Source organism: Culex pipiens, chromosome 1 (assembly GCF_016801865.2).
Source record: "Culex pipiens pallens isolate TS chromosome 1, TS_CPP_V2, whole genome shotgun sequence".
Taxonomy (NCBI): domain Eukaryota; kingdom Metazoa; phylum Arthropoda; class Insecta; order Diptera; family Culicidae; genus Culex; species Culex pipiens.
The window spans coordinates 96,592,701-96,615,431 of record NC_068937.1 but is presented as its reverse complement, the minus strand read 5'-3'; the positions used below and the strand labels follow the sequence as shown (position 1 = coordinate 96,615,431).

General features: G+C 33.9%; 3 protein-coding genes across 4 annotated transcripts in view; 2 read left to right on the top strand and 1 right to left on the bottom strand.

Moving 5' to 3' along the window:
• Positions 1-22,731, top strand: part of LOC120430290 (uncharacterized) — a 300,000-nt gene that overhangs the window by 98,377 nt on the left and 178,892 nt on the right. The window lies entirely within an intron of this gene.
• Positions 8,708-9,536, top strand: LOC120430289 (uncharacterized). Of its 2 annotated transcripts, none has more exons than XM_039595383.2 (2): positions 8,708-8,837; positions 8,891-9,536. In XM_039595383.2, exon 2 carries the CDS (start codon positions 8,989-8,991, stop codon positions 9,466-9,468), a length of 480 nt encoding a protein of 159 aa, XP_039451317.1. In that variant the 5' UTR covers positions 8,708-8,837; positions 8,891-8,988; the 3' UTR covers positions 9,469-9,536. The 2 variants fall into 2 exon arrangements, with proteins under 2 accessions (XP_039451317.1, XP_039451316.1); XM_039595382.2 differs by having other exon boundaries at positions 8,731-8,826.
• On the bottom strand, positions 10,327-11,946 carry LOC120430292 (uncharacterized). The gene is made up of 2 exons (XM_039595387.2): positions 11,867-11,946; positions 10,327-11,813 (listed from the first exon to the last, which is right to left on the bottom strand). The coding sequence occupies exon 2, from the start codon at positions 11,713-11,715 to the stop codon at positions 11,413-11,415; it is 303 nt and encodes a 100-aa protein (XP_039451321.1). The 5' UTR covers positions 11,716-11,813; positions 11,867-11,946; the 3' UTR covers positions 10,327-11,412.

Here is a 22,731-nt window from a genome sequence, read left to right as displayed (position 1 = left end):
ACCATGTGGAAAATTTTAAAAGTTTTGTTAAAATTCCAACCTATTTTATTTTATTAATTTTTTTAAATTAATCTTCTTTCAATTTTTAATTAGCTGGACAAGATTTTTTTCAAATTAAAACAGTTTTCAAAACTTTCTTTTAAGGTTGTTTATTCTTGTTTCTAATATTTTTTGGTGATATGATCAACTTAAAAAAAAAGAAATAGGCAGTTAGAAATATTTTTCTAAACATTGTGTTTTTTCCACATCCCTTATTTTAATTGTCATGTTAACAATTATAAATGCACTTTTCTACGTTGATAATCACATTTAGCATGTTTGAGCTCGCTTTAAAATATTGGAGTTTTTTAATTCCGATGCACCGCGAAAAGTTTTTTTTTACCATTAAAAAAACATTAGTACTTAGATATTTTGAAAACTTCTGGTTGCACAAAAATGGGAATAAAATATAATAATATAATATATGGGATAGAGGTGGGCAAAACCGCTCTTTTTTAGGAGCTGCTCATATTTGTTCGCCTATTTAAAAGAGCCGCTCTTTCGCTCTTTTTCAAAATTTGGGTGAAAGGGTTTTTTTTTCTAAGAATCGTGTGATTTTATAAGTTATTTCACATTGGACTTTTATAAATTATTTGATAAAAAAAAATTAAAACTGAAAACGAGAATCCTAAACATTCGAGTAATTGAATGGCATCCAAACTTAAATCTAGGAAAAATTGCTATTAATTTCAAAATTGCGTTTATTTCTGCAAAAAATGAACTGATGCTGTTATTTTTGTTTGAGAAAATATGCTGTGAACTCTTTCTACATTATGATTTAATCGATAAAGTCTTTAAACGCTATAGTTTAATCGGACAAAAGGATTTATTTTTTTCCAAAATCTCAGTAGATTTTTGGTAATATTTTACAAATTATGCAATTTGAAATGCTCAAATTTGTATTCCGGTTATACTATAATGTACAATCAGTTGTACAATGAAAAGTTTTTTTTTCATGTTGTTTAGAAAATCATGAAATATTTGAAATTGCTTTTTCAATTCCCTACAACAATTTTAATACTACATTTTTTTGGAAATTCAATAAATTATATTTATAACAAAAATCATGCCATTTTGAAACGGTTCTTTCAAAAGACCGGAGTTTAAAAAAGAACCGCGGTTCTTTTTTTTGTGAGCCACGGTTCATTCGCTCTTTTAAGTGAACCGGCTCTTTGAGCGGCTCGTTCTTTGTTGCCCACCTCTAATAAGGGATATTTTGTTTTACAAATTCAATTGTTTTATTTTTTTGTTATTGTTCTATTATAATTTTTGAGATTTCCACTCTTTAACACAAGAACAGTTCTTTTAAAAGATCTACCACAAAAAATACAAATCTAAACCTATAATTATGAATATTTTTAAAATCAAACATGTTTCATGGAAAGTTTTTTTTATGAAAAAAAACTTTTAATCAAATATTTCTGTAAGTTTTACACTGTTTTAAACCTATTTTTTTATATTTTGTTTTTTTTTCTATTAGTTTTAGTAAAATTTGTTCTTTTCTAGTTTAATCTGAAGTTTTTAGCGTTTCTAAACACAGGAACATTTTTTCATTGCTACACAAAACTACAAAAAGAATGTGATAGAGCGTTAATAATTTTTAGGTTAATGATGGAATAAATGATTTTCATGACCATACGAAAATTATAGGCTAGTTTTAGTAACTTTGATACTTGGATCATATATGACACATCAGGTCTGAATAGGTTAAGTGGAGTTTCCTATTCAATTTGGTTCAATACACTCTGGTCCAATCTTCAATTTGTTTTACGAAAAAAAATATTTTCAGAGATGGCTTTGCTTGATTATGATTTTGAATGGTCAGAGATTGTCACGTTATAAGAAAAATAAGAAAAAAAAAATTAACAAAAACAACAATTTTTAGTGGATGTAACTAGAAAATGGTTTGATATCGATACCGATATTTATGTAAAGAAACTTTGGAATTGCGAAATTGATTTTAATGTTATCATATTTTTTGTCGAGTTTTTCCATATTTTATGCCATGGCATTTTTGGTCATCGTATCCAAAAACGTTCTCGTTTCCCGGGGAAAGCACATAATTTCTAAAATCATTTGCGGAATAAAGGTTGAAAGAAACCGATTTTTTATATTAGCTTTTTTTGAATGGAGAACTGTAAAAATTGTATTAATAAATTGTATTAAATTTGTATCCAAATCTTAAACATTAAAAAAATATCCGAAGTTTACAGAATTTCTCAGAAGAATAACTGTAATAATGAATTTAGAATCCTTATTGCTCCATTAGTCACATAGAATAATGCAAATATGTCCCTGCCCAGTTCTATTGTTGAAATTTGACATAGCGATTCGCAAATTAATTACTCATTCCCCTGGAGCATAAGTTGGCTTTACATTATCTTAATTTAAATATCTGAGAAACCGTATTTCCTCCCCACCACGCTCAATCTCGATACTCCAAATCGGTTTTAGCTCCATCAACGCATAATACCTGCCAGAGGAAGCTTCTGCCCCGTGGCCACAGTTTCGCTATCAGCTTACCACGGTGTTCTCCAATTAGAAACCATTTCACTGAATTTACATTACGCCTGCACAGGGTGCGAGCTACTAAATCATTATCGCAAATTAGAAACCGCTACCATTAATCAATTCAGCCTCTGGGCCCGTCGGACCCGGTGGCACGGAGAGACCACCAAAACCGCAACGGAACCTGGTCCGTTGCGATACACATGTAGCAGGGCCTGTTCGTCCAAATCCAATAATCTGTTTGTCTTCATACAAACGCCGGCGACGACGACGCAATGGCCCAGGTAAATTTACCTTTCTGACACACAGACACAACTCAACTCGAACACACACACGCACAAATTACCTCTCCCTCGTAATGGTTCCAGGGAAACCCCCGGAAAGCCTAATTCCTCACGCCTGACTGGCTATTAATAACAATCTTGTTTGCCGGTCTTCGCCGCCATCGCCCGGTTCAGGCCTCTTCTGCTGTGAAGCACCAGATAATGTCTCTGTTTCGTGAAAGAGAGGCCCCGCTTTCTCAGCTTGCCGAATACCGGGAAGTTGGTCCGAAGTGTGATAAGAGAGATATTGCACAATGGACCAAAGGCACGGACGGACTAATCAGCCGGGCACGCACAGTACCTGTGCACGGAGGGAACTGTGATCATATTTCTGGGTGGAAAACTACCTTGACCTTTTAATTTATAGCACCTATGAGAGCGACAAACCCTCAGAGGACTGTGGCAGATGCTCTGACAGCGGATGTCAGAAGTTGACGCTCGTGTAACAACTCAGGAAACATTAAGCTTCCTTCGAGATTCAATTCAGATCTCTTTTTTTTTTAAACGAATCATTGAACCTCTGGAAAGCAACTCATTGCTTTCGTGATACTTTGAGAACATTAAAATAATTCTTCTTATATCTTATCAATTATCACTTCGGATAATCGAGACTGGACTGTGTATGTTTTCGCAATGGTACCCGGGCAGATGTTAATAACAAAATTCATGCCAGTTCAAAAACAAATATTGTTAAAATAACAGAAAGTGTTATGGAATCTTCTTGAAAAATCCATTTTTGCAATTCCGTCGTGAAACTACTTACTTTTCCTGTCATTCTTGAACGACGAAATAGCCTACTTTTCTGTACCAAAAATAACAGAATCGAATAGCAACACTTTTCAAAATAAATGCTGAAAAGTTCTACTTTTCAGCACTGAAATGGGTGCTGAAAAGTTGAACTTTTCAGCACTTGTTTCGAAAAGTAACACTTTTCAACATTTTTTTGATTTAAACGATTTATTGACAAATACATGAAAATTCGACCTAAAATTTCACTCAATGGGTGTTTTTCGAAATTGCAAAAAATGTTGTATGGAACTCGTTGCAAAACTTGATTTTTTCAGCACTCGTCGTATTTATCCAACTCGGTGAACCTCGTTGGATAAATGTACGACTCGTGCTGAAAAAAATCCTCTTTTTGCAACTTGTTGCATAAACTACTATTTTGGCATGAGGGTTCAATAACAATTTATGTTATCATAACAAAATTTGTTATTGGTCTGATATTGGTTGAAAGCTAAAACAACTTTGGAATAAAATGTTTTGTTATGGAAGAATACCTCCAACTGTTATTGGGATGATCGGATTAGTTGTTAAAATAACAAAAAGTAATAACAAAGATTTTGTGTTATTAGTCTGTTATTGGGTAATTCTCTACCAACTCACACGAAATCGGGAAAAGTTGCCCCGACCCCTCTTCGATTTGCGTGAAACTTTGTCCTAAGGGGTAACTTTTGTCCCTGATCACGAATCCGAGGTCCGTTTTTTGATATCTCGTGACGGAGGGGTGGTACGACCCCTTCCATTTTTGAACATGCGAAAAAAGAGGTGTTTTTCAATAATTTGCAGCCTGAAACGGTGATGAGATAGAAATTTGGTGTCAAAGGAACTTTTATGTAAAATTAGACGCCCGATTTGATGGCGTACTCAGAATTCCGAAAAAACGTATTTTTCATCGAAAAAAACACTAAAAAAGTTTTAAAAATTTTCCCATTTCCCGTTACTTGACTGTAAAAATTTTTGGAACATGTCATTTTATGAGAAATTTAATGTACTTTTCGAATCTACATTGACCCAGAAGGGTCATTTTTTCATTTAGAACAACATTTAACATTTTAAAATTTCGTGTTTTTTCTAACTTTGCAGGGTTATTTTTTAGAGTGTAACAATGTTCCACATAGTTGTAGAGCAGACAATTATAAAAATTTTGATATATAGACATAAGCGGTTTGCTTATAAACATCACGAGTTATCGCGATTTAACGAAAAAAAGTTTTGAAAAAGTTACTTTTTGCGTATCTCTTTGTTTCGTCGTCCGTGTCTGTCGCGGGTGACCATGAACGGCCATGATCGATGACGACCAACTTTTTCAAAACTTTTTTTCGTAAAATCGCGATAACTCGTGATGTTTTTGAGCAAACCCCTTATGTCTACAGTATGAAAAAAAAGTATTTACACCCCTTGGGCACTATGCACATATTGTGATGAAACATCTAAACAATTTAATGTTGACAGAAACCTAGTACTACGTTTTGTTCAGAAACTCATGCCAAACATTTTGCTACAAAAAGCTCATGAAAAGATGATTTCTATAAAAAGTTATATAACAAATACTATTACGAAAATAAAAAAGGTGCAAAAAAAGTTTGTACACCTTTCGAAAAATTAACATAAAATATGTTATTTGTTGACAAATCACCATAAATCCAGTCTTCCAACTCCAAATAGGCATCCTTGACTGATTAAAAAAATAATTTGGATTGAATATAAAGTTTACTAACTACTTAGTATAAAAGTTTATATAACTCTGGAAATTCTATATAAAACTGATCTAAACTTAACTTTGCAAACTTTTATTTCAACTAAATGTCAATATATTACCATAGAATTGCTAAATAAACATTTTGGAGTGGGTATAACACCGTTTTGGGGGTATTTGTATCGATAGAATAGATTTTTCGTTGGAATTTCGTACCAACCCGGAATTACGTCGTCGGAAAATCCGCCGGCATCCGAACCGGTCCACGATTCACAAGTCAACCTATGTGGCATCGGAAAGGGCATAAAATTTCCGATCTTTTGATACCCAAACATCTAGGTTTTCTTTAAAACCTACGTTTTTAAATACCTGGGCAAAAAGTAAGTTTGATCCACGAGAACAAAAATTACGAAATTCCATACATTTTTGGCTGGTTGCTCAAACAAAACCATAACAACGTTTTTGCTTAGGTATTTAAAAACGTGGGTTTTATAGAAAACCTAGATGTATGGGTATCAAAAGATCGGAAATTTTATGCTCTTTCTGATGCCACATAGATTGACTTGTGAATCGTGGACCGGTTCGGATGCCGGCGGATTTTCCGACGACGTAATTCCGGGTTGGTACGAAATTCCAACGAAAAATCTATTCTATCGATACAAATACCCCCAAAACGGTGTTATACCCACTCCAAAATGTTTATTTAGCAATTTTATGGTAATATATTGACATTTAGTTGAAATAAAAGTTTGCAAAATTAAGTTTAGATCAGTTTTATATAGAATTTCCAGAGTTATATAAACTTTTATACTAAGTAGTTAGTAAACTTTATATTCAATCCAAATTATTTTTTTAATCAGTCAAGGATGCCAATTTGGAGTTGGGAGACTGGATTTATGGTGATTTGTCAACAAATAACATTATTTATGTTAATTTTTCGAAAGGTGTACAAACTTTTTTTGCACCTTTTTTATTTTCGTAATATTATTTGTTATATAACTTTTTATAGAAATCATCTTTTCAAGAGCTTTTTGTAGCAAAATGTTCTGCATGAGTTTCTGAACAAAACGTAGTACTAGGTTTCTATCAACATTAAATTGTTTAGATGTTTCATCACAATATGTGCATAGTGCCTAAGGGGTGTAAATACTTTTTTTACATACTGTATATATCAAAAATTTTGTAATTGTCTGCTCTACAACTTTGTAGAACATTGTTACACTCTAAAAAATAACCCTGCAAAGTTAGAAAAAACACGAAATTTTAAAATGAAAAATTTTGTTCTAAATGAAAAAATGACCCTTCTGGGTCAATGTAGATTCGAAAAGTACATTAAATTTCCCATAAAATGACGTGTTCCAAATTTTTTACAGTCGAGTAACGGAAAATGGGAGAATTTTTAAAACTTTTTCAGTGTTTTTTTCGATGAAAAATACGTTTTTTCGGAATTCTGAGTATGCCATCAAATCGGGCGTCTAATTTTACATAAAAGTCCCTTTGACACCAAATTTCTATCTCATCACCGTTTCAGGCTGCAAATTATTGAAAAACACCTCTTTTTTTGCATGTTCAAAAATGGAAGGGGTCATACCGCCCCTCCGTCACGAGATATCAAAAAACGGACCTCAGATTCGTGATCAGGGACAAAAGTTACCCCTTAGGACAAAGTTTCACGCAAATCGAAGAGGGGTCGGGGCAACTGCTGTGTGAGTTGGCGGAGAATTACCCTATTAATCCAATAACAAAAAAATCATAACGACGAATAACGAATATTATTATAAATAACATATAATGTTATTGGCTAAGTATTTTCCGATATCAAAAAATGTTATTCCCACATTATTACCGTCTGCTCGGGTAGTCAACTTACCCCCATTTTTTTAAATTTGTTGTAAATTGTTTTGTAACATTTTGTTCGAATTAAATTCGTATCATTAATTTTGCTCTATGAAATCGGCCGACTATGTGCATTTTTTTTAGTTTATGTATTTTTTATTTTTCTCATGCTCTTTAGGGCCTTTCCAATTACCAAAGAAGCCACTTTGGTAAAAAAAAACTCAAAAAAAAATACGCCACTTTTAAATGTAAAATCGAATTTGCGATCAATAAAGACTTCGTTCTAGATTTTTTTTAAATCGTAACATTTCTGAAAATATTTTTTTTGGATTGGACCTCTCAATGCTAAGATAGAGCGGACTGTAGAAAAAAAAAAACAGAAAAATTTAAGTTTTCTTGGTCTCACCCAAACAGCACCCAATTTTATAGTGCCAATATTCCAGCAACTCAAATCTTCAAAGTTTAACAAATTATACATTTGTGAAATTTTCTGATCCCATCGATTTTTATTTTGAAAATTTTGAAATGATGACTGGGAACTTCTTATCATTCATAATTTTTTTTTTAAATAGTTATATTTGAAGGCATCGGAAAAAAAAACATTTTTTGAAAAATTGTCATGTTAAGTTATAAGTGTCAATCTTTGTACAAATCATTATTGCATAGCTGGGTAAATTTTCGAAATTTGTTTTTTAATAGTAATGATCAGATCACTGCCCATAATTGAAAATTCGGCTATTATGCCAAATCAAGTATTCCGAGAAAAACGCGTTTTAGTTTTTGTCACAAAATCTCCATCAAGGCAATTTCCCATAAGAGTGGCATATTAGCCGTTTGGTTTTTCGCATCGGCAGCCAAACCTAAACACTATTTTAGTGAAATTCAAGTTGCAGAAGATGCGTTGGAACATCCTCTACCACCTGGTGCTAATATCTCGTTTTTGTCAAAAGTGGATATTAGCCGTTTTTTCAATGGTGGGCAGATCAAGGGTCCTGATTGCTCCAAAACGACTCATTCAATCGCGACCACAAATTGAAAGCGACAAAAAACTGCTCTGACCGTTTCCTACCGTTTGTCGCTTCCACACCAATAGTTACAGAATACTCTCTCTTTGCTCTCCCTCTCACTTCAATCGGGTAGTACAGCGAATGGTTCAAAGAGACCGATTGCGTTATGTCGCTCAGTCGCTGAGTTGAAATAGTTTGCGATCGGCTTTATTTCAAAGACACATTTACAAGCAATTTCCATCACGCCAAAAACAAATTTATGGCAAACTGTGGTAGAGCAGGCCAGGGCTTGCGAAATTTCGACTTTGTTTGTGATAGCTGACAGAACACTCCAATCGTCTTCACCACGACAACCTGATTTTTACATTCTACTTTCGTTCGTTTCACACACAAAGGAATGAGTGCTACGCAAAGTCACTCACACAATCATTGACTTCCCTCCAGGAGAAAAATTGCTTGGAGAGCGGTCGTTTGACATTCTACCGAGATTCCGATCATCTCTTCAATTAGGTTTTACACCGTGACGTCATTTGACAGCTCGCGTGCACTGTTTACATAGACTTAGTCGTGTTCGAACGAAAAGTGCTGGGTATTTTTTTTTATTCAAAGTCGGTCGAAATTTCAAAGCGAAGCGGTTTGTAAATTGTAAGTAAATTTATTTGTATGATTTCAAGTTTTTTTTTTTAAATAATTTGCAGGAAATCGAAGGCGAAGTGGGCGGCAAACTTGTTTACATGACCTGCCCGCTGAACCCGAACGAAAACGAAGCCGTGCTGCTGGCGGAGATGGTCGAGCAATGCCGCGTTCCGACGCTCAAGCAAAGCCCTGGAATGACCTACTGGGAACCGACCACCAAGGACATGCAAATCCCGGAAAACTACCGCACCGTCTTCCGACCGCTTATGCTCCAGCTCCAGCTCCCGAGGACGTGGTCAAGTTCAACCTCGAGCGCTGCAACCTCGCCCTCCTCCACCAACAAAACACCGGCAGATTCTTCATCGTCCTGTTTGAGAAGAAAAAGAAGCTGCTCTCGGAGGTTTTCCATCAGAAACCGCCGTCGAAGACCTGCGAAGCGGAACCACCCCAAAAGAAGCTAAAACGCTACCACCGCAACCCGCTCAACCTCCTGACTCGGTGCCGCGAAGACAAAAAGAAGAACACTTACTGGTCCAGGAGGGTGGACACCTTTTTGCATTTCGGATTGACCGTACTTCGGGTGCTGGTCAACTACAGTCTAGCGGACCATGTCGTCAAGGATGTGCTGCTAGATTATTGACAGGGTTGTTTCGGAGAAGCCACAAAAAAATCCGCGCCATATAATAAAAAATACGCGACAAACACAGAGTTTCATAATTTTTTTTTTCTGGGATAAAAAAAAAGTTCAAGAACAAACACGTTTTACGTTTAAGAGCTCCGTCGGAAGGAACGCAAAAATCACGAACGTTTAAATAACGTTGTATTCAATTAATACAATTTTAAAATCATGAAACGCAACAAATTTATTTTCGCTCGGATGAAGTGAACGAGAAGGAAAATCCATAACAATAATTTTGGCTAAGAAAGAGAGAAGTCCAAAATAGAATTTAAAACATTTAGAAATTTTAATATAAAAGTAAATATAATTAAATAAAAAAATGTAAACAGGGTAAATCAATGTAAAATATATGATTTTGAAAATCTTAAAAATTTATAAATCTATTTAAAAAAATTCAATACACTTCGTACTCGATGATACTCCCCAAAGAGTCACTCAGAAAAATCGAAACACGAAACTTGTATTATTTTTTTCTCTGAACTATGATAGTTATTAGATTTTCTGTTAGGCGGTGAAAAAAATTAAAGCATTTAAGAATTTTACATTTTTTTATTTTTGGTATGTCCAGAATTTAAGAATTCTGCAGTACTTTTTTTTTCAAGGGGTTGAACTTAAGAATTAGGAAATTAAGAAATCAAGGAATTTAGGAATCAAGGAATGACGGAATCAAAGAATTAAGAAATGTAAGAATTTAAAAATGTAAGAATTTAATAATGTAAGAATTTAAGGATTTGAGAAATTAAGCATTTAAACATTTAAGCGTTTAAACATGTTAGCCTTTGAGAATTAAGGAATTATACATTTTTTGTTCACTTGATTGTTTTTAATTTTCATTTGTTTTGAATTTTTAAATTTTGACTTTATAAATTCTTGTATTAATTGAATTATTTTTCCAAAATTTTTGGAGTCTTGAATGTAGATTTTTTTTTTAAATATGAATTTATGAATGTAGGGTTTTTTTTTAATTTTTGGATAGTTTTGAATTTTGGAGTTTCTTAATTTTTGAATATTGAATACTAGAGCTTTAATTTTTTATGTTTTGATCTATTATTTTTAACCCATGAATTTTTCGACTTAGAAAAAAAAATCTTAGTACCGGTGAAAACCCATCAATCAAGCTCATATTTGGGATTTGAGCACAGCACGCCCACCCAATCAAACTCAAATAATCATTTTTGTTACATTCTTAAGTTTGAAATATGATTCACAAGATTAAAATTGGAATGTCTCCAGTATAAAGCTACCAATAAATATGGTTACAAATTATCAAAACTCAAAAGAAATTATTTTGTTAGAGTCAGTAAGCAGATGTTTAAAAATGAGTTGAGTGTAGTAATAAATTTAATTGAGAAATCCTCAACATTTCTTCTTGCTGATTTTTTCGACGTTTCTTATTAAGAAAATACTAGCAAATATTTTCGGAAGAAAATTCTAGATTTTTTTTAAAGGTCCTATAAGTTATTGTGTTTCATATTTTTCTAGGACCTATTAAAAAAAAACTCTTGAATTTAATTTTATTTCATTAACAACTTCTAAGAAATCGAAGCTTTATCCTAATTATTGGTACTAGTTTCGACCAAGGACAAGCTGTCCTTTTCCGTCAGGCCCACGTCAAGAATTGCTCACGAGAAGGATAATAGTTCCGCACCGCAAACGGATCCACCGATACTCCGACACACATCTGCACAGTTCCAACTCCTTCCTCGCCAAGCCCTTCGATTTCCGGCGGCTTCTCCGGATCGTTTTTAAACAGCAGCTTGATCAAGTCGTCTTTTAAAATACGCGTGCTCCATCCTGCGCCGATACATCCGTTAACAATCTGGAGACCCTCCTGGGCCAGTAAGTGTTCTTCTTTTTGTCTTCGCGGCACCGAGTCAGGAGGTTGAGCGGGTTGCGGTGGTAGCGTTATAGCTTCTTTTGGGGTGGTTCCGCTTCGCAGGTCTTCGACGGCGGTTTCTGATGGAAAACCTCCGAGAGCAGCTTCTTTTTCTTCTCAAACAGGACGATGAAGAATCTGCCGGTGTTTTGTTGGTGGAGGAGGGCGAGGTTGCAGCGCTCGAGGTTGAACTTGACCACGTCCTCGGGAGCTGGAGCTGGAGCATAAGCGGTCGGAAGACGGTGCGGTAGTTTTCCGGGATTTGCATGTCCTTGGTGGTCGGTTCCCAGTAGGTCATTCCAGGGCTTTGCTTGAGCGTCGGAACGCGGCATTGCTCGACCATTTCCACCAGCAGCACGGCTTCGTTTTCGTTCGGGTTCAGCGAGCAGGTCATGTAAACAAGTTTGCCGCCCACTTCGCCTTCGATTTCCTGCAAATTATTTAAAAAAAAAAACTTGAAATCATACAAATAAATTTACTTACAATTTACAAACCGCTTCCCTTTGAAATTTCGACCGACTTTGAATAAAAAAAATACCCAGCACTTTTCGTTCGAACACGACTAAGTCTATGTAAACAGTGCACGCGAGCTGTCAAACAGAAAAACACGATTGAGGTTAGCCGCGACGGCGTAAAACCTAATGATAGCAATCATATGATTTCTGTCACCACGCAGCATACACTAGGAACAGAGAGACAAAAACGAGAGAAAGAGAAAGAGCACGTTGTCTCGTTCGGGCGGTTACTTGAGTGGTGCTCATTTTTTGTTCGTTTCGTCTTCGTGTTTACGTTCACTGACCGTCGCCAAGCAATAACGATCATGATAGGCGTTGTGTGTCAGCGATCAAATATCGTTATGGGAAATGATCGCTGACAGAAAGTTCTATCGAATATCGAGCAGTCACATTCAGTGATAGATCCCTTTTCAAGCATTGCTGCAGGCCAAAGGAGCGCCGAGCTGCAATGTTTGTAGATTCTCTCCTCTCTGAACGTTTCTTCGAGTGTGACTAGGGTCGACGGACAGAGTATTCAAAGAAATTCACGAAGTATTTGTGTCGCTGGGAGAAGCGATTGAGCAAGTCGCTGGCAGCCTGAGTGTAGTGTTCGCTCACGACTGGTTGCGAGCTCCAGTCGGCAAAGATTGGCTCGGCGATGAGTGAGTGATTTCTGATCTTTGAACCGAAAATCAGGACCCTTGGATCAGATCAATGTTGCAAAGAATGAAAATGAGGATGCTACAAAATAAGCTCTTTTTGTCAGGCTTAGTAAATATTATTTCTCATGTTTCCAAATTTCTTTTATTTGAGGACCTGATTCAGCAAACAAAGGTAATATAAACAAAAAAGTTTTTAAAAAAATTGCTCAGCTTTTCAATTTTCTGATTTCAGTTTGGGATGAAACTCTGTCCATACATTCTCAAAGTTGTAGGTCAGGATTATGATTATTTTACTTGATTTTTTATTTGACTTTTAATTTATAACTAAAATTTGAAATCATCAAAAAACAACATTTCATTAATTTTCGATTTTCGAGGATCTTCTGCGCTAGAATTTAGGATGTTGCAAATTCGGGTTCGAGGCTATACATATTTGAAAAAATTGTGATTTTTGGAAAAATAATCTTAAATACTGTATTTTTTCCAAAAATAATTTTAGAAAAAAAATAATAAATAATGAAAATTATTTTTTCTATAAAATTCACCGTGCAGCATATAAAAATGTTTTTTTCACGAAGAAAAGGCACCACTGCAAACAAAAATTCCCATTTTTTCTGTTTAAATTTTGTTGATCGGACAGATAAATCTGGAAATGTAATCTTCAACAGCAAACTCAGCATCCAACAGTCCGATCAACGGTCAAAAATAGGAAACTGTAGCAAGTTCTCTCAGCTTTTCGAAAATATATTTTTTTTGTGGGTTGCATTTCTTTTATGAAGTATTTTTAGTTCGAAAAAAAACTGAATATTTAAAAAAAAAATTACCTGAAATTAAAAAAAAAGTTTGGATTTGAAATTTGAGCCAAATCAGAGCACTTTTGATTTGGATATTTCCTGTTTGACGTGGAATCGCTGTTATGTCATTTACATTTTGCTAATGAGATTTGACAACTAAAAACGAGTTTGGAACATTAGTCTGACAACAATTTAGATTTTTTCAAATCTAAATCGAAATTGGAAAAAAATGTATTTTGGAATTGGAAATTCAGCATATAAAAATATAATCAAAAAATCAGAATTTTTTTCCGTTCCTTTTTATTAAATTTGATCAAAAAAAAAAACATTGGAAAGTATGTTTAACCCCTAACTGTACTACTTATTTCTCTACAAACCATCCCTGCCAGTAGAAGTGCTTCAATGTAAAAAAAATCTAGATATTTTTTGGTTTTTTTTTTTTTTGTATAGCAAAGAAGAACTTCTATTTTTTTATTTCTGAATTGAAATTTGATACTTTACCATCTGTTTGAAGGAAGAACATTTTCTGATTCTCAATCTTTGAACATATTTTTTTACTGATAAAATCATACTGCAGCTTTGTTGGCAAATAATATTTGATGGGTTTTTATTTTTCAATGATTAGAATTACTGAAAAAACATAGGAGTTATATAAAAAATAAATAAACAAGTGCACTCTAAAATCGCACCTTTTTCCTCCGTGCAAATCATCCTTTGAATTTATGCATTAAACATGAAGACAGCGCACCCATCGTTTCAAGGCATAAGCAGCAGTGTTTCTGAGAACGCATCTTTCCCCCTCTAGGGGACGACTCTGTTCTGTTTCCAACATACCCAATTTCCTCTTTGCAGCTAATCGGGTGTGCAATTTTCATTTAGCTTGGTGCGTCGCCCCGGAAATCGCCTGGAAGTATGCAATCTACTGGGATTCATATGCCAACTGGTTTACTTTCATCGACTTTAATCTGATGTTAAGCAATTTTCAGCTGAAAGTTCTTGAAATATTTACGACCTCCTTCAACGAAAGGACTCAACCTTATTTAAAGCAGCTTCCATTTCCATAGACTGACCGTATATTAGCTTTTATTTTTATAACTCTTTTTTTTTGCCATCCTCTGAGCAAGTTCCATCGATACACAATTTCCAATGGGTATACCCAGCCCAGAAGCTGCACATAATCAAATCAGTAGCTTTCATCGTTTCCCAATAATCCACAGAATGAGAGGAAAAGAAAGAAGCAACTTTCGTCTCGGAAAAGCTCCACCGAAGGCGATGATCCTTTCGCTTTTTTCATGCTTTCCTCTTTTTTCTCCAAGTACTACTCTGGTCCTCCTCGCTAGATCTTATATTATCTTTATCTCAATTTTTATTAGTATTGCGCATTTTGCCATACTGCTTCCACAACTACAACTTGGTTGTGGTCCTCCTCTGGACAAAAATTGAGGGTGGAGCATTTCTACCAGAGAGGAAGTTAAAGCACAACGATACTCCTTCCCGGGGCTTAAATAATGTTGTTGGATCGTTTAAATTTTCAACGTCCCAGGACCAAACAGCGATGGCATCAAAATTGGATTGGCAAAAGGAAGTTGGTTTCGCTGGGGGAGGAAAGCAATGATTATTGCGATGAAATTGAGACTATCTGAAGGGGTAGAGTTACAGAAAACTGGGAGGAATTTGCTGGAAGAAATTTGAAGATATTGAAGACATTTTAAGACATTGAGACATTTTAAGACATTGAATACAATTGAAGACATTTTAAGACATTGAATACAATTAAAGACAATTGCAGACATTTGAAGACAATTGAAGAAATTTGAAGACATTTGAAGACAATTAAAGACAATTGAAGAAAGATGTCCCGCCCGTGTGGATCAATCGGACCGCGCACTGGACTCACAATCCAGAGGTCGCTGGTTCGAATCCCGCGGCGGGCGCTCTAAAATTCTTTGTGTAAATATGGGTATTCGGCGCCGTCGCTCCGTGCCATACTTTCATACACTTAGGAGCCCAGGGCGGCGAAGTCCTTGTAGATAAAAAGGAAGACACTAGTGGTTGGTACTAGCAATGGTGGCCGACAGCTATAAAGTCAACTTCGTCGTGAAGAAAGATGAAGGCAGTTAAAGACAATTGAAACAATTGAAGACATTTGAAGACAATTGAAGACAATTGAAGACATTTGAAGACATTTAGAGACAGTTGAAGACAGTTGAAGAAAATTGAAGACAATTAAAGACAGATGAAGGCAGATAAAGACAATTGAAGACAATTGAAGACATTTGAAGACATTTAGAGACAGTTGAAGACAGTTGAAGACAATTGAAGACATTTAAGACAACTGAAGACATCTGAAGACATTTTAAGAGATTGAAGGTTTTTGATTACAATTAAAGATCTGCTACATTTGAAAATGAAGATAAATTAAAGCGAACTTCCCCCAAATCAACTGGACTTGTTCACGACCCAGACCTGTCAGCATTCTCTCTCACTTCCACCACCTGCAACATCCTACCCCCGAAAACCACAAACGACGGTAATGAACTCGCCACAATTTAGTACCCGGAGAGTCCGAAACTGGAAATTTATCAGAAACTCGTAACCATTTCAGAAGGTAGAGTCGAACCAGGGGTTCAGTCCCTGCTCCTCAGAGACGAGATTGAAACCATTCACCAAAAAGGTGAAAAAAGGACCATCACTTTGCGCTGGCAAAAGTTGTTCGCCCAAAAAGTTGAGATGAGGGTGGCGGTAGGGTCCTGAGAAATACGAGCTCGGTCAATTCTCATGTATGTTCGTAATCAACTTTGGCGCTGCCGCCAGGTTTTTCCCACAAGGACCCACAGCAGCAGAGTCAGACTTTTCGGGAGCTTGCGAAAACTTCCAATTTCACGTTCGTGGTAATAAATTACAGGTCATATAGCTTAGCACGGAGTTGGGTTGATGTCTGCACGTTTTCGCCTTGCATCCTCCCCCCCCCCCCCCCTACAAAATTATGGCACGAGTAAAGGTGAGTCAAGTTTTGCAGGCGGTTTTGGAAGCTGCAGGTGAGGTTAGCCCCACCTCTGGCTTGGTGTGGTTTGGAAAAGACGTACTCTTCACCATTAGAGGTTAACTTTTCAGACTCATCAGAGTTTTGGCTTTTGGCTTGGGGTTTTTTGGTGGAAGTTGAGTCGACTGCAGAAGTGAGAAGTAATTTTGGCCAGGGTCAAAAGAGCGGGTTTAAGGTTTAAGTAGCAGTAATTAAATAATGGAGTTATTCAATCTGCAAAATTTGGTAAGGAAACTGTAACATGAAACATCCATCATGCTATCAAAATCTGTTTGACAATCTTGAAGATTGAAAATCTTGAAAATCTTGAAAATCTTAAAAATCTTGTAAATCTAGAAAATCTTGAAAATCTTGAAAATTTTGAAAATCTTGAAAATCTTGAAAATCTTGAAAATTTTGAAAAACTTGAAAACCTTGAAAATCTTGAAAATTTTGAAAATCTTGAAAATCTTGAAAATCTTGAAAATCTTGAAAATCTTGAAAATCCTGAAAATCTTGAAAATCTTGAAAATCTTGAAAATCTTGAAAATCTTAAAAATCTTAAAAATCTTAAAAATCTTGAAATTCTTGAAAATCTTGAAAATCTTGAAAATCTTGAAAATCTTGAAAATCTTGAAAATCTTGAAAATCTTGAAAATCTTGAAAATCTTGAAAATCTTGAAAATCTTGAAAATCTTGAAAATCTTGAAAATCTTGAAAATCTTGAAAATCTTGAAAATCTTGAAAATCTTGAAAATCTTGAAAATCTTGAAAATCTTGAAAATCTTGAAAATCTTGAAAATCTTGAAAATCTTGAAAATCTTGAAAATCTTGAAAATCTTGAAAATCTTGAAAATCTTGAAAATCTTGAAAATCTTGAAAATCTTGAAAATCTTGAAAATCTTGAAAATCTTGAAAATCTTGAAAATCTTGAAAATCTTGAAAATCTTGAAAATCTTGAAAATCTTGAAAATCTTGAAAATCTTGAAAATCTTGAAAATCTTGAAAATCTTGAAAATCTTGAAAATCTTGAAAATCTTGAAAATCTTGAAAATCTTGAAATTCTTGAAAATCTTGAAAATCTTGAAAATCTTGAAAATCTTGAAATTCTTGAAATTCTTGAAATTCTTGAAATTCCTGAAATTCTTGAAAATCTTGAAAATCTTGTAAATCTTGTAAATCTTGTAAATCTTGTAAATCTTGAAAATTTTAAAATTCTTGAAATTCTTGAAATTCTTGAAATTCTTGAAATTCTTGAAATTCTTGAAATTCTTGAAATTCTTGAAATTCTTGAAATTCTTGAAATTCTTGAAATTCTTGAAATTCTTGAAATTCTTGAAATTCTTGAAATTCTTGAAATTCTTGAAATTCTTGAAATTCTTGAAATTCTTGAAATTCTTGAAATTCTTGAAATTCTTGAAATTCTTGAAATTCTTGACATTCTTGAAATTCTTGAAATTCTTGAAATTCTTGAAATTCTTGAAATTCTTGAAATTCTTGAAATTCTTGAAATTCTTGAAATTCTTGAAATTCTTGAAATTCTTGAAATTCTTGAAATTCTTGAAATTCTTGAAATTCTTGAAATTCTTGAAATTCTTGAAATTCTTGAAATTCTTGAAATTCTTGAAATTCTTGAAATTCTTGAAATTCTTAAATTTCTTAAAATTCTTGAAATTCTTGAAATTCTTGAAATTCTTGATATTCTTGAAATTCTTGAAATTCTTGAAATTCTTGAAATTCTTGAAATTCTTGAAATTCTTGAAATTCTTGAAATTCTTGAAATTCTTGAAATTCTTGAAATTCTTGAAATTCTTGAAATTCTTGAAATTCTTGAAATTCTTGAAATCCTTGAAATTCTTGAAATTCTTGAAATTCTTGAAATCCTTGAAATTCTTGAAATTCTTGAAATTCTTGAAATTCTTGAAATTCTTGAAATTCTTGAAATTCTTGAAATTCTTGAAATTCTTGAAATTCTTGAAATTCTTGAAATTCTTGAAATTCTTGAAATTCTTGAAATTCTTGAAATTCTTGAAATTCTTGAAATTCATGAAATTCTTGAAATTCTTGAAATTCTTGAAATTTTTGAAATTCTTGAAATTCTTGAAATTCTTAAAATTTTTGAAATTCTTGAAATTCTTGAAATTCTTGAAATTCTTGAAATTCTTGAAATTCTTGAAATTCTTGAAATTCTTGAAATTCTTAAAATTCTTGAAATTCTTGAAATTCTTGAAATTCTTGAAATTTTTGAAATTCTTGAAATTCTTGAAATTCTTGAAATTCTTGAAATTCTTGAAATTCTTGAAATTCTTGAAATTCTTGAAATTCTTGAAATTTTTAAAATTCTTGAAATTCTTGAAATTCTTGAAATTCTTGAAATTCTTGAAATTCTTGAAATTCTTGAAATTCTTGAAATTCTTGAAATTCTTGAAATTCTTGAAATTCTTGAAATTCTTGAAATTCTTGAAATTCTTGAAATTCTTAAAATTCTTGAAATTCTTGAAATTCTTGAAATTCTTGAAATTCTTGAAATTCTTGAAATTCTTGAAATTCTTGAAATTCTTGAAATTCTTGAAATTCTTGAAATTCTTGAAATTCTTGAAATTCTTGAAATTCTTGAAATTCTTGAAATTCTTGAAATTCTTGAAATTCTTGAAATTCTTGAAATTCTTGAAATTCTTGAAATTCTTGAAATTCTTGAAATTCTTGAAATTCTTGAATTCTTGAAATTCTTAAAATTCTTGAAATTCTTGAAATTCTTGAAATTCTTAAATTTCTTAAAATTCTTAAAATTCTTGAAATTCTTGAAATTCTTGAAATTCTTGAAATTCTTGAAATTCTTGAAATTCTTGAAATTCTTGAAATTCTTGAAATTCTTGAAATTCTTGAAATTCTTGAAATTCTTGAAATTCTTGAAATTCTTGAAATTCTTGAAATTCTTGAAATTCTTGAAATTCTTGAAATTCTTGAAATCCTTGAAATTCTTGAAATTCTTGAAATTCTTGAAATTCTTGAAATTCTTGAAATTCTTGAAATTCTTGAAATTCTTGAAATTCTTGAAATTCTTGAAATTTTTGAAATTCTTGAAATTCTTGAAATTCTTGAAATTCTTGAAATTCTTGAAATTCTTGAAATTCTTGAAATTCTTGAAATTCTTGAAATTCTTGAAATTCTTGAAATTCTTGAAATTCTTGAAATTCTTGAAATTCTTGAAATTCTTGAAATTCTTGAAATTCTTGAAATTCTTGAAATTCTTGAAATTCTTGAAATTCTTGAAATTCTTGAAATTCTTGAAATTCTTGAAATTCTTGAAATTCTTGAAATTCTTGAAATTCTTGAAATTCTTGAAATTCTTGAAATTCTTGAAATTCTTGAAGTTCTTGAAATTCTTGAAATTCTTGAAATTCTTGAAATTCTTGAAATTCTTGAAATTCTTGAAATTCTTGAAATTCTTGAAATTCTTGAAATTCTTGAAATTCTTGAAATTCTTGAAATTCTTGAAATTCTTGAAATTCTTGAAATTCTTGAAATTCTTGAAATTCTTGAAATTCTTGAAATTCTTGAAATTCTTGAAATTCTTGAAATTCTTGAAATTCCTAAAATTCTTGAAATTCTTGAAATTCTTGAAATTCTTGAAATTCTTAAAATTCTTAAAATTGTTAAATTCTTAAAATTCTTGAAATTCCTAAAATTCTTGAAATTCTTGAAATTCTTGAAATTCTTGAAATTCTTGAAATTCTTGAAATTCTTAAAATTCTTGAAATTCTGAAAATTCTGAAAATTTTGGAAATTTATAAAATTCTTTAATTTTTTTTGCTTTTTCGAAACTTCTGCAGTTCTTGAAATTCTTGAATCTTTCAATTGACAGGAAATATCATCAAATGCCTTCAAATGTCTTCAAGCGTCTTCAAATGTCTTCAAATGTCTTCAAATGTCTTCAAATGTTTCCAAGTGTCTTCAAAAGTCTTTGAATGTCTTCGAATTGTTTTGTTAACGCTTTAAGACGCAATCGGAGCTATTTGTTAGCGCTTTCAAGGTTAATTTCCCATGTCTTAACTCAAGACCACCCTTTGGCAGCAATCAAACGCAACAGTTTCGTCTCGCGTTCATGCGTAATTCATTACACCTCCCACGTGCGTCATCCCACCCTCTCTTCCTCTCTCGTCGGTAGTTAAAACAGATGTTCCAAGCGTGTGTCTCGGATGCCCCTTGATGTATGCAAGCTTAATTTGCGTCATTTATCCCAGCCCAAGAGATAGAGTGCGAGTGCGAGAGCGAGCCTTTAATCATTGTAATCCTTTGAGCGTAACTCATCCTGAAGGAGGAGATTTATTTTCCGTTTTCCGTGATGGTTGCAGGTATAACTTTAGGCGTAAAGCATACCTTAAGGGGGATGTTCAATTTATTTATTTTTTTCGATTTTGAAACAAAATCCACCAAAAACTTGTGTGTAAGTTATCCACCGGTCAAAGTAATCAGCTTACCGTCCAAAGCGGTTACCTCGGTAATCCTTAATAACCCGGAAAATGTCCACTTCCTGTGTGTGTTTGTGTGTGTGATTGTGGTATCGCTTTCCCGCCAAAACGAGGGGTTGAAGATGATGATGTTCTCTTTTTTTCCCGGAAAACGAAACCAACATCAGGAAAATGTGTTTCGGTTTTTTTTTCGCCGCCGGTGAAATAGAATTTCCAATCCATCGGCTTTGCTTTGGACAAACATCAGAGGCAAGGAGAGAGCGTTTTCACAAGGACAAGGCTAAGCCGCTTTCTTGCGATGGGAAAACCGAAAAAAACGCAAACACAAGCAAAATGCCTCGGAGGGACTCGGATGTGTGCAGGTCTTCAAACGAAGGCATGGTTTTGTTTCGAGGTTTCATTTTACAGCCCAGTTCAGCGTGAAATGAAAATTTATGTTGAAAAAATGCTGTTTATTTTGAAGATCTTGTTCGGTTTGTGTCTTGGCAACGTTAAATCAATGCAATGGTGGGTGTCTCTGCTAAATTTAACCTTCTAACGGCTTTCAAGTCTTTTCTGACACTTAAAGCGCAACAATCAACCGCTCGATGGCCCCCGCAGGTAAATCCGGATCGTCTCATGTTTATCCACGTGCAAAATCTTCTTACGCGCGCTCGAAGCAAAGAAGCGCAAAAAGTGGTTGACGAGTGTCATCATCTCGTCACACCCAAGGAGGCAAAAATCCAGCGGATAGACAATCTAGTCCGCCCTTACGTCACGTGTGACTGACTGACTGACGCGGTTAAGCCTTCAACAACGAGGTCGTTTCTCTCACTTATTGCGTTGTAGGTTATGTTCTTCAGCGAGGACAAAAGTGAAGAAGAGTCGGAAAGGATTCAAGGTGTCAAATGAAGAAATTCTCGTCCTTCAACGGTGACGGCGTGGCAACAAGGCTGAAGAACAACGAGGTTGGGTGGGGGAAAAAGAAGAAGAATAGATGTGTCAAGTGGCTGCTGGGAGTGTCACCCTCTCCACCCCTGACATGAATCAGTTCTTAGTGTCAAGGACGTAACGAGTTTTGGGCTGTTGAGGGTGGTGTTTGTGGAGACAAACGAGTTGAATGGTTTGTGGAATTTAAGTTCTTTCTTAAAGAATAAGAGTACAATTCTTTGATTCAAACTTGCTTTCAACTTTTGACTGTTTTCATCTTCTGACTGATTTCATCTTCTGACTGTTTTCAACTTCTGACTGTTTTCAACTTTTGACTGTTTCATCTTCTGACTGTTTTCAACTTTTGACTGTTTTCATCTTCTGACTGTTTTCAACTTCTGACTGTTTTCAACTTTTGACTGTTTCATCTTCTGACTGTTTTCAACTTTTGACTGTTTTCATCTTCTGACTGTTTTCAACTTCTGACTGTTTTCATCTTCTGACTGATTTCATCTTCTGACTGTTTTCAACTTTTGACTGATTTCTTCTTCTGACTGTTTTCAACTTCTGACTGATTTCATCTTCTGACTGATTTTAACTTCTGACTGTTTTCATCTTCTGACAGATTTAATCTTCTGACTGATTTCATCTTCTGACTGTTTTCAACTTCTGACTGTTTTCAACTTTTGACTGTTTCATCTTCTGACTGTTTTCAACTTCTGACTGTTTTCATCTTCTGACTGATTTTAACTTCTGACTGTTTTCATCTTCTGACAGATTTAATCTTCTGACTGATTTCATCTTCTGACTGTTTTCAACTTCTGATTGTTTTCAACTTTTGACTGTTTCATCTTCTGACTGATTTCATCTTCTGACTGTTTTCAACTTTTGACTGATTTCTTCTTCTGACTGTTTTCAACTTCTGACTGTTTTCAACTTTTGACTGTTTCATCTTCTGACTGTTTTCAACTTTTGACTGTTTTCATCTTCTGACT